Raw genomic sequence first — 11,994 nt, 5'->3', positions numbered from 1 at the left:
GGTGGAGGAGATCGACCGGATAAGTGTCGATCATTCGGATAACGGTGACGTTTGGGGGAACACTCAAGTTCTTAGATCCACCGCGAGCGACGCCAAGCAGCGTCATGTTCATCTTCCTTAGCAAGAAGATCGCGATTCCCAACGGAGCCCAGCTATGCTGCTCGTCATGGAACCCGGAGCAAGGATGGATAGCATGTGGAGGGCAGAACGGACTACTCAAAGTCCTCAAACTCGAGTCTGCGCCGACCAAGGACGGAAAGGGACCTCGCGGAATCGCAGCGCAGAGCAACTTGACGATGAATCAATCGTTGGACGGACATGCAGGGTCGGTTGTGTGTGCGACGTGGAATGCCAACTACAAGAAGCTCACCACGAGCGACGAGAACGGGCTCATCATCGTGTGGATGATGCATCGTGGCATGTGGTACGAAGAAATGATCAACAACCGCAACAAGAGTGTCGTGAAGGACATGAAGTGGAGCAGCGATGGACAGAAGATATGCATTGCATACGAAGACGGCGCGGTGATCGTCGGGTCCGTGGACGGGAACCGGCTCTGGGGCAAGGAAATGAAGGTCGAGTTGTGTTTTGTGGAATGGTCTCCCGACGGCAAGCACCTAGTGTTCGTCACGAAGGACGGCGACGTGAGCATCCACGACGGATCTGGCAACAAGCTCAGCAACATGACGTTGTACGCGGTGGACGAGAAGGACAAAAAGTACAAAATCATTGGGCTGCACTGGTACGACGGCTGCGAAGGCCACGTGAGCGAAGACGCGCCGACGCTGGCAATTGCGTTTGCGGACGGAAAGGTGCAGATCACGAGAGGTCGGTACGACGACAGCGCGGTGCTGATTGACACGGGCGTGGAGCTGTCCCAAGTCAAGTGGAACTGCGACGGCACTGTGTTGGCTCTCGCGGGCACGCAAACCAGTCGCGGGGCGTCGGGGGACAGCCGCGAGTTCAACATTGTCCAGTTCTACGATCCGTTTGGGCGATACCTGCGGTCGCTCAAAGTTCCGGGCAGCAAGATCGAAGCATTGGCGTGGGAAGGCACTGGTCTGCGCATCTGCCTCGCGGTAGACTCGCACATTTACTTTGCCAACATTCGGCCCGACTACAAGTGGGGGTACTACAGCTCCACGCTCGTGTACGCGTACAACCGACCCGACCAAGTTGAGAACTGCGTCGTGTTCTGGGATACCCATTCGGACGAGCGGTACATCAAGTACGTCAAGTCGCTTGTGGGCATTAAAGCCGCGGGCGACAACGCCGTGCTCGTGTCCAAGATCGTCAACGAGCCTCAGCAACAATTGGGAAATGACCACGCGCCGCCCGTGCCGCCCAAGCAGTACTCGCTCGTGCTGTGCGACACGATTGGCAGCCCCGTCGAGTCGAAATTGATTGACTTTGAGCCGCTGTTTCTGACCATGACCCCTCGTCACATAATTGCCGCATCCGCCGACGCCATCTACGTCTGGCAGTATCGCACTACAGTGTCCAAGCTCTCGAGCGACAGCAGCAGCAGCACCGTCCCCAGCACCCGCGGCGGCCGCGAGCGCATTTTCTACGTGGACGACTCCCAAGGAAATGACACCGAGTCCTTCCGGTACGTGGAGCGGCAGCTGGACGACCCGATCTGCGCCATCTGCGCGTCCGAGTCGTGGCTGGTCGTCGGGCGCGCCAGTGGCATGGTCCACTGCTTCACTTTGCCCCACATCTCCCTCGAAATGAAGTACATCGTCCCATGTCGGCCGCAGATTCTGTCGTTAAACTCCAACTCGACCCAGATGGCCATCATCGACATCAACGGCGTGCTCACCATCATGGAGTTGGGGCCGTCCTCGGGCAACCAGAACCCCGTCGACGCCAAGATACTGCCGTTTGAAAAGAAAGACGTGTGGGATGTCATGTGGGCAGAAGATAACGCAGAGCTGTTTGTCATGATGGAGAAGGCCCGCATGTACGTGTATCGAGGGCTCGAACCAGAGGAGCCGGTGCTATCGTCGGGGTATTTGTGCTCGTACAAGGACCTGCAAGTGAAAGCGGCGCTCCTCGATGACATCCTCGCCAGCCCGGAGCAAACCGACAAGAGTCTAGTCCTCGACTACGAAACCCGCTCCCTTCGCGACGCCCGCGAGTTGTTGGAGAACGTCAGCCTCTCGGACGCATGCGACTACATCCAAGGTACAATCCAAGCCACCATATATATATATATATATATATATATATATATATAAATCTAAAACCACTGTCAGACCACTCACACCCGCGGTTGTGGCGGCTGCTGGCGGACGCGGCGCTGGAGCAACTGGACTTTGCCATGGCCGAGCGCGGATTCGTCAAGTGTGGCGACTACAATGGCATCCAGTACGTCAAGCGCCTGCAAGTGCTCAACGACCGCATCAAGCAAAAGGCCGAAGTCGCCGCGTACTTTCAACGGTTTGACGACGCCGAAGCACTGTACCGTAAAATTGACCGCAAGGACCTTGCGATCGAGCTCCGCAAACGACTCGGCGACTGGTTCCGCGTGGTGCAGCTCGTGCAATCAGGTATACATACATACATACTCCTGACACTTATTACAATCCCCCCAAAGGATGATTTATTGGTGATACCCCCCCCACACATTTCCTACCGACTATTTGAATGACCCCATTACATGACGACTGTGCAATCCCCCCGTTCTCCTGGTTGTACAATTTCAATGCCTTCAAACAATTGGAACGTACCCCCCCTCATATGCCCCCCGTATACCCCCCCCCCGAACCCCCTACTTGATTCCTTGTTATCATTTGTACGTAATGCTAAACAATCTCAACTGTTTGTGATGTGTAAGGCGGTGGTGACGATACGCTGCTTACCCACGCGTGGAACATGATTGGCGAGTATTATGCGGACCGTCACAAGTGGGAAAAAGCCATCAAGTACTACGCCCAGGCCAGCAACGTGCCGGCGCTCGTGCAATGCTACTACACGCTGGGCGACTTTACGACGCTCGACACGCTCGTGAACGACTTGCCGGAGGGATCGCCGTTGCTCGAAGAGATGGCGCGCAAATTCACCCGCGCGGGGCTGTGCAACAGCGCTGTGAATGCGTTTTTGAAGATGGGCGACATCAAGTCTGCCATCGACAGCTGCGTTCTGCTCAACGAGTGGGAGCGCGCCGTGACGTTGGCGGAAACGCACCACTTTCCCCAAATCGAGACCGTCCTGGCCAAATACGGCACCCATTTGATGCGCAATGGCAAAACCCTACAGGCTATCGAACTGTACCGCCGCGCCAACAAGAGCATGGATGCGGCCAAACTGCTGGGGAAGCTCGCCAAAGAAGTGAGCAAGAACCCCCTGCGCGCCAAGAAGCTCCAGGTACGTCTTCGAGTGCCACCCAGCAGCACTTTTATGATGACTACCCACGAAAACCCTGTGGATACTAGGTACTAGCAGCGTTGGAAGTGGAACGATTCCGCCGTAAGATGCTCGACACGTCCATGATGACGACTAAAGCCGGCGGTACGATGGGGGGTGCCACCACGGCGGCCCAAGTGACGGCGCAAACCCTCGAAAGTTTGGTCGCCCATGATGCTGCGACCAGTGAAAGTCGGTCACTCGACAATGCATGGCGGGGTACGTCCGTGTATTGCCATCTTTCAACGAAAATATTCAGCCCATTCATTCATGCGACAGAGTAGTACCATATATATATATAATCTTGACAAGATGCTGTCTCACTCAGGCGCGGAAGCATTCCACTTGTGTCTGTTGGCCCATCGCCAGTTGTACCGTGGGCAGCCCGAGCGGGCCCTTCGCACGAGTTTGAAACTGGCCAGCTACGACGACATTGTGGACGAGCGCGAAGTGTACTCGCTCATCGCTATCGCGGCCTACTACACCAAGCACTACGAGCAATGCAGTCGCGCGTGCAACCAGCTTGAGACGGTGCTCGTGGACAAGGACAAGGCCGCGCTGGACGCGCTGACTCTGCAGATCTTTTCCACCACGCGACCGTTCGACCCGCCCACGCGCCCGTACGAGTGCCCCAGTTGCAAACACCCCGTCAAGGAGTGGGCAGCCAAGTGCGACGGCTGCGGCCGCGGCTTCCAGACGTGCATGATGAGCGGCGCCACGATCCTCGATCACCGCACGTACATGTGCAAGACATGCCGGCACTCGTGCATCGAGCACGAAATTCGAGACGTGTCCAACTGCCCGCTGTGCCACGCGCCGCTCAAATAAGAACGAAACGTCGCCATCTCACGGTTTATGAAACTTGGATGTATATATAATATATATATATATATATACTATTCGTGCTCGACGAGGCTTGTGGTAGAGTACTCCGGAGTAATACTGGAATCACCGTCGGGGTGTGTGTGCTCCAAGTTTCCTCTCCTAGTTGTCCTTGTCTGATTGATCACTTGTCATCATGACGTGCAAAGCCATGCGGTAGCCTCCATAGCATGCCAACGCCAGCCCCGCCACCACTAGTCCCCAGTGCGTTGAGGACAAGACTTTGTCAAGTCGTTGTTCAGGTGCTATATCGTTCGCCACGACACGAATACTTCGACTTGGCAGCATCGTATACGTTGGATCGAACGGAAGGTAGCATGTGTGGCCTTCGTATCCCGTATCACACAGACATCGGCCGTTGATGCAGTTGCCGTGATGGCTGCACTGCTCGCGGTTCACACACAGAATCGACGGATCCCACGGAGCGGCATCCCCGCCACGTCTTCCGTCCACCACGAACGAGGTTAAATAAGCGTGAAATGCATTGTCCGATGGGCTCAGCCCGCCATCGACGACCTCGGCGTAGTCGCCTTGGGTTGTGGGAAAGGCCAAGTGAAAGCGGCCGCGTCTGGCGTATTCTGTCGCCGACGAGTGCAACGAAGTGGCTACTGGCGGCGTAAACCAACCAGGGCATCGCCAGCATGTCATGTCCCACACTCGCAATCGATCGTCGCAGTGGGTGGCGCAGTGGGTGGGGTCGGCCTAGTCACACACACATGCCTTAGCCGAGAGTTAGCCATCCATGTGATCCCGTGTGCTCACGAACTTGAACAACGAGTTGGGCAGAGGTCTTATCTCGAGGGGCCAAGACGCCCACCAACCGAACCAAGTCGGTGGTTAGGGCAGAGAAGAGTCCCCCCGTCGAGCCCGACCCAAAGTGTTGTGGCTTCAGGGACGGCTGCGCTTGAACACTTACGACCCACGGCTTGCCAAAGTCGTCTATTTCCATGTCAAATCGAAACAGTTGGAAAAAGCTGTCGATGGATGGCTGGGGGCTGGCTTGGCGAGCTTGCTTGGCAAAGTGACCTCGGGAGGCGGCGATGGTTTTCACGACGTTGCTATACACGTCTTTGTGGAACTTGGCCACGTCGACGCCCACGTGCTCCAAATGCCTGAGCAGGACCTTCAAGTGGCTCGTGCCTTCGGACTGGGTCGACGGGAGCTCGGTGTAATGCGCCTTCAAATCGTCCACTTCCCACGGCGGCAGCCACGACGTGTCAGACACTTCGAACGACTCGCGCGGAGAGGACGAGTCCAGCGCTGCGGGGTACTTCTGTACGCTCATGCGCAAGAGCACGTTGTGGTAAATGTAAATGCGCAACGGATCGATAGACGACACGACCACGAACACGCCGACATGCGCTTTGTGGCCAGAGAACAACATGGGCTCGACGACGTGCACGATGCGAAGCTGTTGGTCAGGAGTCGCCTCGAGCTGCGCTGGGTCTGTGAGAATGGTAACGGCGGCCGTGGATGGGTCGGCGGACGGCGCCGTCTTAGTGACAAGCCACCGGCGCTTGAAATGGGGGTCGGCGTTGACGCGGTCGCTGAAGCGGGCCATGCCGCGCATGGCTTCGAATGCCTTGACAAACGCTCCTTTGTGTCGAGGAAAGTAGAACTCGGGAGGCATGAAGTTGAACTCGTATCGGCCGTGGTCCCCTTGGAGTGTAATGTACCGACCGTAGCGCTTCGCAGGCGAAACCACGAGGTCGTGTCCAGGCAACTGGTTCACTTTGTGACGGTGACTTAGTTTGCCCAGTTGTGCGGGCGACAGTGGTGTTACGGACCAAAGCAGGTCAAATTCGTCCGCATGTGCAGCTGCTAGCTCCCACGAATGCGTGTCGACGCCGTCGACTTGAAGTGGCGCTAGGCCTAGCCGAGCGAATGCAGCGACTAGCAGCTCCACGAACGATGTGTCTTCTTGAGTGATCACGTATACCTTCCTCGCACGAGGGGGGTCAGGTTGGTTGGCCATCCCATCTCCCACGGCCCACAACGCGAGGCAAACTAAGCAATGACGCCACGGCAGGAATCGTGTCATGACGAGGACGTGCCTTCGATTTTCCGAATTTCGATCTTCAAGTCCGGATACGTAACCGAATGATTGCAAGAGTTGGCAACATCATGATGGAGATATTGTGCTTTCGAGTGAAATTTCGTGTTGTGGCGTGGTTTCTCGTTGGAATTTACATCGATTTGATTGGCTACTTTAGATGAGCTCAAAATTATTAACCAATCAAAACCTTCTAAATGAAATTCAACCAATCAGATCGATTGTGGATCGGTTTGGTCGGCGCGATTCGATTGCACCGCGTCCCCAAATTTGTATCAAATCGACAATATTGTCGGAATCTCTTAAAGCGACAGTGCAACACCACGAGGAGGACTTCACGGGCTACGACAGTCGCTCGCATGACGTTGTCGCCCTAATTGTTGGGACTTTGACGCTTGGAAAATCGAACTACTTTGAAGGGTCAAACATTCGGTTTTTGCTGCTTGCAGTCTTTCGGCTGCAGTGTGGATCTTGCACCACTAAAAATATCCTGCCATGATACCGCTTCGTACATGCATGGTGTGGGTCATGGTGGCGACATCCTCCTGGTGTGTGCATGCCACTCGCACGTCCAAGGTGTTCCTCTTACCAGAGGAGCAGCGAGACCACCTAGAGCCGCTCCTGACTGCGATGCACACCCTCGGCATCAAGGAATTCGACGACCGCCATGCAGATTCATGGGACGCAGCTGCACACACGAATGAGTTTGACGTGGTGTGGAGCTACGAGTACCCCGAGTGGGACATGCTCGGCCCGCTGCGCCCCCATACCAAAGTGAACCATTTGCCAGGGAATTATGCGTTGGTAACCAAAGGCCACGTGTACACCAACCAACTTCGCCTGCAACACTTGTATGGGAAAGAGCACTTTGACTTTATTCCACAGCAATTCCGACTCCCGGACGAGCGGTCTCAGTTTATGGCCGCCTTTGAAGCGTCTACCAACGCAGCAGCAGCAGCGGTGGCCGTCCGTCAACCTCCTTCCGCCACCGCTGCCGACGACCCAAGCTATGGCCGGCGGTGGCTGATCAAGAACCAGAACCACCGAGGCGTGCATTTCTTCAGCGGGCTGAACCACCTGGACAAGTACATGTCCTCCAACGACATGGTCGCGCAGTGCATCGAACCGCTGCTGATCTCTGGCCACAAATTCGACATTGGGCTATACGTGACTATCTCGTCCATCGATCCCCTCCGAGTGTACATCTACCACAACGCCCTCTTGCGCATGTGCAAACTCAAGTACCCCAAGGACCTGGATGACTCGGCCGACGTCGAATCGTACGTTGTGGACGACTACCTGCCTCCGTGGGAGATGCCAGACTTGAAGGAGTATTACAAGGCCATTCCGTCAGAGGATCGTGAAGGCACGAGCCACTTTGACGTGCTCAAAATGTACTTGGACTCGATCAACATGGACTCGAGTCGGTTCCAACAAGACATCTACGGCGCCGTGGCCAAACTCGTCGCGGGCAACCGCGGCCACTTCGTCCGGACCGAGGCACAGTTCCGCGCCGCGAATCACCAACCTCATGGCCACTTCTTTGAAATGTACCGCTTTGACTTCGTCGTGGACGACACCGGCAAACCGTGGCTCTTGGAGGTCAACCAGTCGCCGAATCTTGCCCCGAAACACTTTGCAACCGGCACCGACGCCAAAATGAAGCGCAACATCGTGCACGACCTGCTCACTTTGGTTGGGATCCAATCTCCACACGAAGCTTCGCTGCCCAACACGATCTTTCAGGTATTGTCTGATATATTATTCTTGATAAAGTATATATTCTTGATTGTTAATTTCCGGATCATGAATATATATCGCTCCCATTGGTCAGTCTGAAATTACTCTTCGCTGATTGGCTACATTTTATTTATTTTTACTGCGTGCTGTCTACTTGTACGGAAACGGCACAGCCAATGAAACATCGCGGCGAGGTTTTGGGATTGGTGTTACGCATAAATCGCGCAGAATTGGAAACTTTGTATTGTGCTTTCGAGTGAAATTTCATGTTGTGACGTGGGGTCAATCAAATCAATGTAAATTTCAACGAGAATTTAAATCGATTTTATTGGCTACCTCAGAAGAGCTCAAAATTGTTAGCCAATCAAAACCACCTTCTCAATGAAATTCAACCAATCAGATCGATTGTGGATCGGTTTGGTTGGCGCGATTCGATTCACCCCCTCCCCAAATTTGTATCAAATCGACAATAGCAACTTCTTCGTAAGTTATGATAACACGACGGCTGTAGGTCCATGAGACGTACTGCAAACCCAAGTGCCAAGACACTAGCCGTGTCGTGGACATGTCGTGCTGGCGCTGCCCGGGCTGGTTCTCCCCCCACGAAGCGACGACATTGCACCAGTCGGCCACCGAGTACCTCCGCCGCGGGGGCTTCCAACTGGTGTTTCCGTCCGTCGAGTTGGACCGATTTCTCGACGGAGGTCCGTCCCCCCACGACCTGGCGTTTTCAAGGTACGTGCAGTCGTCGTCCGAGCGTGATGTGGCAGCCGGAGCGACGTGCACGAGTCGCAGCCACTGCAGTATGCATGGGGACTGCGTGAACGGCCGCTGCGCTTGCGACGACGGGTACGAGGGCGTGGCGTGCGCCGGCATCCAAGACGCTGACCTCACGGACGCGTTGGAGCACGCCAAGTTTGAAGACGAGTTGAAGCAGCTGCATTCGATGAACTTGCGCGTTGTCGGCGCCGCGACCCCCCCGCCCCAAGGCGCGTCCGACACTGCGCTGGTTGTCTTGATGCTGGGCAATGTCGTGGGGGTGGCTATCGTGTACTGCGTGGCGACATTTTTGTACAAGTCCAAGGCGTCTGCCAAGGAGCACTGATTATTGTGGGTAGTGTAGTGGTGTTTATTATTCGATGGTATTGTCGTCTAACTGTCGAAAATGCGCACGGCAAATGCAGTGGGCAGACTTAGCTCTATAGCATTGACACTGTTAGCTCTGTACCAGGTAAACAACTGCTCCACGTGGAATAATAGCATTGAGAGATTTATTGTGAATTCGCTATAAATCGCCTGGTTTATCTAATCAATATTGAATCACGCCGGAGTTCTGATTGGTTGAATATACTTGGCCTTTCTGCAAGAGCCAATCAAATAATCCACTCAAAATTGGAGTAGCCAATAGCGTCGATTCGTGATTCGATTAATTCGATTCGACGGGGTCTGGAAATTCATATAAAATCCACAATATTATTGACGGGAATGATTGATTATTGGCGCGAATCATTCATTGTCAATGTTGAATCGTACGGTTGATCCGGATAAGGTTGGATTTCACACCAATCAGCCATCAAAATGCCCGCACGTCCTCGCACATGCGTCCCGCTGCCAGCCGGCCTATTGAAGCTGCATGACAATGCGTTCTGGACGACCTCGTCTCCCCATGAGACTAACCCGTTGGCATTGATTGTCATCAACGGCATCGGTCTCATCTCTTGCTTTGACCATTTGTGGGAGAAAGCTCGATTCACCGTGTGCGCTGATGGCGGGGCCAACAAACTGTACGATTACATCAAGCGCGACAAAGTCGTGCCGCCAAAGAACTACATCCCACAGTACATCAAGGGAGATTTGGACTCTATTCGGCCCGAGGTTGCGTCGTACTTTGAACTGCAAGGCACGCAAGTCATCAAGGACCCGGACCAAAACTCCAACGACTTGGACAAGTGTCTGTCGCTGCTGCGGACCCTCCAGCGCGATCTCAATGCCAACGGACATGGAGATGCCGTGAAGCTGAACGTGCTTGTCGTTGGCGCCATGGGAGGCCGCTTTGATCAAGAAATGCAGAACGTGAATGCGCTGTTTCAATGGTACCGACGGGCCTTGTTTCGATGTGGACACGACCCTTGAATGTATCAAGGATATGCCTAGGTCGTCCATTTTCCACCGCATGACCCTGGTCTCAGACAGCACTTCCGCCACACTCTTGGTTCCTGGCACACACTGCATCCGCCCCAACTTTGCCGTGGAAGGCCGCACGTGCGGCTTGATCCCCGTTGGTAACTTACTCTATGGAAAGCTCTTGTGTCGGGCCAAGAGTAACGGTGTGCTTAGGCGGGTCTTGTGAAATCCTTACGACCAAAGGGTTGAAATGGAACCTGACAAACCACAGCACGGCGTTCGGGGGGCTTGTCAGCACGTCGAATCATGTGTTGGACTGCGACGTTCATGTCGATACGTCCGATCCTCTCATTTGGACCACAGAATTATCGGCATAATACAATTGTGATCGGGACTACCGTACCTATTCCATTGGATACGTCCATGCGATGACGGCTGTAAGCGTTGTTGTTGCGGTAGCTCCGTTGCTGGCATTTATGTCACCATCCTATCGACCATGTTATGCTTACCACAGAATTCGTAAGGTGAAACAGTAGGTTTTAGTAGGCTCGCAAGATAAGCCACCTTACGCATTCCATAAATCAAATCTGAAATAGGTCAAATGTTATTGAAAGAAGCTTCATGTTTGTATTGTGCTTTCGAGTGAAATTTCGTGTTGTGGCGTGGTGTCTCGTTGGAATTTAAATCGATTTGATTGGCTACTTCAGATGAACTCAAAATTATTAGCCAATCAAAACCATCTCAATGAAATTCAACCAATCAGATCGATTGTGGAAAAACAACGACTAAGCAAGGAAAAATGATAATCAATGTACTCGAGAGTGCGATATATCGCTGACATGAGAATTTAGCTGGTGGTGGCGTGAGTTGTTTGAGTTGCTGGGATCGTGGTAACGCTAATTGTGTATTTTCGAAGGCGATAAAGTGATCGTCTTAACCAATTATATGGCAAAGAAACCTTGCTGCACTCTGATTGGTTAATAATCAGAAGTAAGGCCAGCCACCTTACGAATTCCACAAACAAGTCAATAATCGCCGGACTTTCGAATATATGATTAAAATCTCAGATTAAGAGAGTACATTTGTGAGTGCTTTTCAACCATCATTGTTTTTAGCCAATCATAATGCAACCGTCATACTACGAACAGTTTAGCTACATTACTACCACCATTACGACTTGAAGCGACTCCAATAATTCATTTTTGTGCAAATTTGATGCTCAATATCACAAAAGAAAGAGAACAAAAAACTAGAGGTAACAACCATTGGCAGCGAAGCGCCGAAACGAAATGTTGGTGGTCAATATCGACAACGCCTATTTGTGTACGTCGTGTGGATGTAATTTGGTGGTGATGTCAACTGAGCAGCGGATAGTGAATACTCGGGAGTATTTTTTGTAGTGTGTTGGCGAATCAAACGGCTTAGGGACTTGTTGAACTTGTCGTGGGACATGCAGGGCTAAGGTATTACTCGGCGTATTGAATCGAATTATTTCTGATTCGATAGAAACTCTGATATTGTTGAGTGCAACGATTGCGAATGTATGATGGCTGTGCTGAAGCAAAGTGTAGTCAATCGTACCAGACGGTGTGCTATGGCTCCGTTGATGTGGGTATCGTTGGTGCCTTGGAACTGTGAGATTTCAGGATATGGCGCACTGCTAACACATATACTTGTAAATTTGAAGATCCTTTCAAACACAATCTTCAAGTTCGAAATTCGTGTCTTTGCCGACATCTTGATATTTGTAAGGAACTTATAATAAACGACAAGATACTGTCCTGTCA

General features: G+C 53.0%; 4 protein-coding genes across 5 annotated transcripts; 3 read left to right on the top strand and 1 right to left on the bottom strand.

The window, feature by feature from the left end:
• Positions 1-45: 45 nt before the first annotated feature.
• Positions 46-4,298, top strand: H257_00808. Of its 2 annotated transcripts, XM_009823684.1 has the most exons (5): positions 46-2,187; positions 2,259-2,552; positions 2,840-3,369; positions 3,438-3,627; positions 3,737-4,298. In XM_009823684.1, the coding sequence occupies exons 1-5, from the start codon at positions 105-107 to the stop codon at positions 4,234-4,236; spliced, it is 3,597 nt and encodes a 1,198-aa protein (XP_009821986.1). In that variant the 5' UTR covers positions 46-104; the 3' UTR covers positions 4,237-4,298. The 2 variants fall into 2 exon arrangements, with proteins under 2 accessions (XP_009821986.1, XP_009821987.1); XM_009823685.1 differs by having other exon boundaries at positions 2,840-3,627.
• H257_00807 (hypothetical protein) lies at positions 4,282-6,376 on the bottom strand. The gene is made up of 2 exons (XM_009823683.1): positions 5,057-6,376; positions 4,282-4,992 (listed from the first exon to the last, which is right to left on the bottom strand). Exons 1-2 carry the CDS (start codon positions 6,329-6,331, stop codon positions 4,393-4,395), a joined length of 1,875 nt encoding a protein of 624 aa, XP_009821985.1. The 5' UTR covers positions 6,332-6,376; the 3' UTR covers positions 4,282-4,392.
• A 417-nt stretch (positions 6,377-6,793) lies between these two features.
• H257_00806 (hypothetical protein) lies at positions 6,794-9,364 on the top strand. Its single transcript, XM_009823682.1, has 2 exons — positions 6,794-8,089; positions 8,595-9,364. The coding sequence occupies exons 1-2, from the start codon at positions 6,839-6,841 to the stop codon at positions 9,186-9,188; spliced, it is 1,845 nt and encodes a 614-aa protein (XP_009821984.1). The 5' UTR covers positions 6,794-6,838; the 3' UTR covers positions 9,189-9,364.
• Positions 9,365-9,659: 295 nt separating this feature from the next.
• Positions 9,660-10,614, top strand: H257_00805 (thiamine pyrophosphokinase; the record flags this gene model as incomplete). Its single annotated transcript, XM_009823681.1, has 3 exons — positions 9,660-10,176; positions 10,238-10,365; positions 10,421-10,614. Coding segments are annotated over 3 exons (809 nt in total), but the record flags the coding sequence as incomplete, so codon positions are not given.
• Between the last annotated feature and the right edge of the window lie 1,380 nt (positions 10,615-11,994).

Source organism: Aphanomyces astaci, assembly GCF_000520075.1.
Source record: "Aphanomyces astaci strain APO3 unplaced genomic scaffold supercont1.1, whole genome shotgun sequence".
NCBI classification, from domain to species: Eukaryota; Oomycota; class Saprolegniomycetes; order Saprolegniales; family Verrucalvaceae; genus Aphanomyces; species Aphanomyces astaci.
Note: the sequence above shows the minus strand (reverse complement) of the source record. Positions and strands in the feature narration are given on the sequence as shown.